General features: G+C 32.4%; 1 protein-coding gene across 1 annotated transcript; it reads right to left on the reverse strand.

Moving 5' to 3' along the window:
* Positions 1–267: 267 nt before the first annotated feature.
* LOC146930592 (putative histone H2A.3) lies at positions 268–974 on the reverse strand. Its single transcript, XM_085702078.1, has one exon. The coding sequence runs from the start codon at positions 881–883 to the stop codon at positions 431–433; it is 453 nt and encodes a 150-aa protein (XP_085558204.1). The 5' UTR covers positions 884–974; the 3' UTR covers positions 268–430.
* Between the last annotated feature and the right edge of the window lie 1,957 nt (positions 975–2,931).

Raw genomic sequence — 2,931 nt, forward strand, 5'->3', positions numbered from 1 at the left:
TTACAATGTTTATGCTAAACAAAATGTCCTTAGCTCAATTGTTGGTAAGACGACAATGCATAATATATGTAAGGTTCGGGGTTTGAATCCCGGTCACCACAAAATAAAATAAATTACCATGCAAAAAATAAATTAATTAATATAAATAATATGAAAATAAGTATATATATCGGTAATTACACATTCAAATGAGCTTTTAAAGTATATAAACCTCTTTACTAAATTACTAGCATAATATTAAGATATTGAAATGCAATAAGATTCAAGTTTATAAAATTGAAATTCAATAATTTTCATTGATGATAAAACTCCTATAGGAGAATTGCATAACATGGAACTACATCATATCAAAGCATTAAAACAGATTTCTATCATTTAATAAACCTAATCTTAGATATGAACAAAATCATCTAAAGATTGAAAAACAGATCTAAGCCTTCTTTGGAGATTTTCCAGCCTTCTTTGGCTCTTTGTTAGCTGGAGCAGCTTTTTCATTCTTCTTAGGCAAAAGGATTGGGTTAATATTAGGAAGAACACCACCATGAGCAATTGTGACACCAGCAAGTAATTTACCAAGCTCTTCATCGTTCCTAACAGCCAACAACACATGCCTTGGAATTATTCTATTCTTCTTGTTATCACGTGCTGCATTTCCAGCCAACTCAAGAACTTCAGCAGCAAGATATTCAAGAACTGCTGCTAGGTATACTGGTGCACCTGTTCCAACACGCTGAGCGTATCTTCCTTTCTTCAAGTATCGACCGATTCTTCCAACTGGAAATTGAAGACCGGCTCTGATTGATCTTGTCACCGACTTCTTCCTTGGTCCTCCTCCTTTCCTTCCACCGGCTCCCTTCTTTGTTGTCTTAGTGCTTGCGTCCATTTCGAACTGAGATTCTGAGAAGATTTTGAGAGAAAGAAATTTGAATGCGAAGAAGGTTTGAATTGAGAATTTGATGAATGAATTTGGGACGATGCGGTGGGATTAATATATCAGAAGGTTCTCACGTTTCTATTGGCTGGTGAGGTTCGATGCGGATCGATGACGTGGAATTCTTTTAATCCGTTACATGGATAGAGGGATAGACGATCAGGATCGTGTTTTGACTCAAATATGACGCGGATCGATGAGCTGGATAAAACGATGAAGACGCTGTGGCCTGTGGATGAGATGCTTTCTCCCTCTATACTTTTCATTGCGCTCACAAATGAAAATTAAAAGCCAAAATTACACCATTAGTCCTTTAATTTTATTTTAGTTAACACTTTCGTCCTTTATCTTTTTTGTCACGAATTAGTCCTTTATATTATAAAATGATAATATCTTAACATTTTTTATGAGATTTTTTCAAAGAAATTTGATTTTCTAGGCTTGTAGGATGAAGATTTGCCTTTGTCTATGAGTTTGATGATTTTTTTTTGGAGTTTTTGATTATTTTTATTAATAAAAAATGATAACTATGTTGTTATTTTATAACATAAAGGACTAAATAGTGACAAAAAAAATAAAGGTCGAAAGTGTTACCTAAAATAAATTAAGGGATTAATGGTGTAATTTTGTCAAATTAAAACTATAATTTTGTTTTTTTGTTTCTATTTAAAGAAAGAGTCCTTATTTCTATATATTTTTTTTCTTTTTTTTTTAATTGCGTTAACGCGTGTAAATTATGAATAATATTTCATGTAAAACTTTGATTTTTATTAAAATTCTAATTATAGGTATTTATGACTTTTAAATTGTAACAAACTCAACAAGTTTTTTTTTTGACAAAAATAAATGATATTCATTCATCCAAATTGAAAGAGTGCATCGATACAATGAAAATTCACTAAAAACAAAAAGGATGAATCTGTGAACAAACTCACAACATCCATATTAATAGCATAAAACGGAAAAGTACTAACGCCTACACATATGACTATATTTAAGTCTCCAGAATACCCATGTATCCGAATCTGCAACGACGAGGACTCCAAAGTCATTGATTTGATCTGCACTGGATCAAAGCTGACCTGACAATCTGAATCGAACAAATACCTGAACGAAACAAGAAAGACAAACAAGGTCGCACAAAGACGACGAAAAAAACAATGTCGCACTAAGACGACAAAATCACGAAAGAAAAAACAAAGAAGATGTGAAAATCACTTATTTCAGTAAAAGGGAAATATAAAACGAGTTACAGGGGTGATTTTGGGTCAAAAATTGACGATAAATCACCCCTCTTTGGTGGATGAAGGAGAAGAAAACCAGGGTTTTTGTGACGGCTCACAAGAAAGAAGGGGAAGAGAGAGGGAATTGTTTAGGTCAAATGATTCCAAACTCAACAAGTTATATTTACCATTTTCAATGACATCATTAGAGCAAATTTAATAAAAATTCTTGTGTACAAGATGGAAGGGGGTATTTTGATAATTAACATTCAAAAGAAATTTTAATCAACAATACCCAAACAATATTTCTATACATGAATCACTTTTGCAATACATGTATCACAACATTGCAAGAATTGGAATGGTTAAAAAAAAAATATTGATGTTTTGGTGATAACAAAACAAAAAATAATTCTCCATTAATTAATTGTTTAAGTGTATAGATTAAATTCATGCAAATAAGAAAACACAAAAATATAGTATGGGTCATTCACTAGGACTTTTGGTGTTGGACTGATATCGTGGTTTATAACCAGGAGGAATGTCGTGCTTGAATTAACAATGCTTAATAATGTGACCAAGTCTAGAATAGAAAGTGCATTATTTTTTATGACCACGACCTCCTGCATGAGATCTGCCACGACCTCACGGGTAAAAAATGTATCTACCTTATGTAGGTCTTTCTTTTACATTATACAAGATTGTAGGCTGAGAGGATGAAGTACTAGCCAAATGATCTTTTTGCTTAATAATAAGGGAGAAAATCTCACAAATTGA

Source organism: Medicago sativa, chromosome 4 (assembly GCF_051527215.1).
Source record: "Medicago sativa cultivar Bolivia chromosome 4, Bolivia_mono, whole genome shotgun sequence".
Taxonomy (NCBI): Eukaryota; Viridiplantae; Streptophyta; class Magnoliopsida; order Fabales; family Fabaceae; genus Medicago; species Medicago sativa.

What these genes read in the sequence shown, in the direction of transcription:
- LOC146930592 (XM_085702078.1), bottom strand. Translation starts at nt 883, where the DNA reads ATGGACGCAAGCACTAAGACAACAAAGAAGGGAGCCGGTGGAAGGAAA.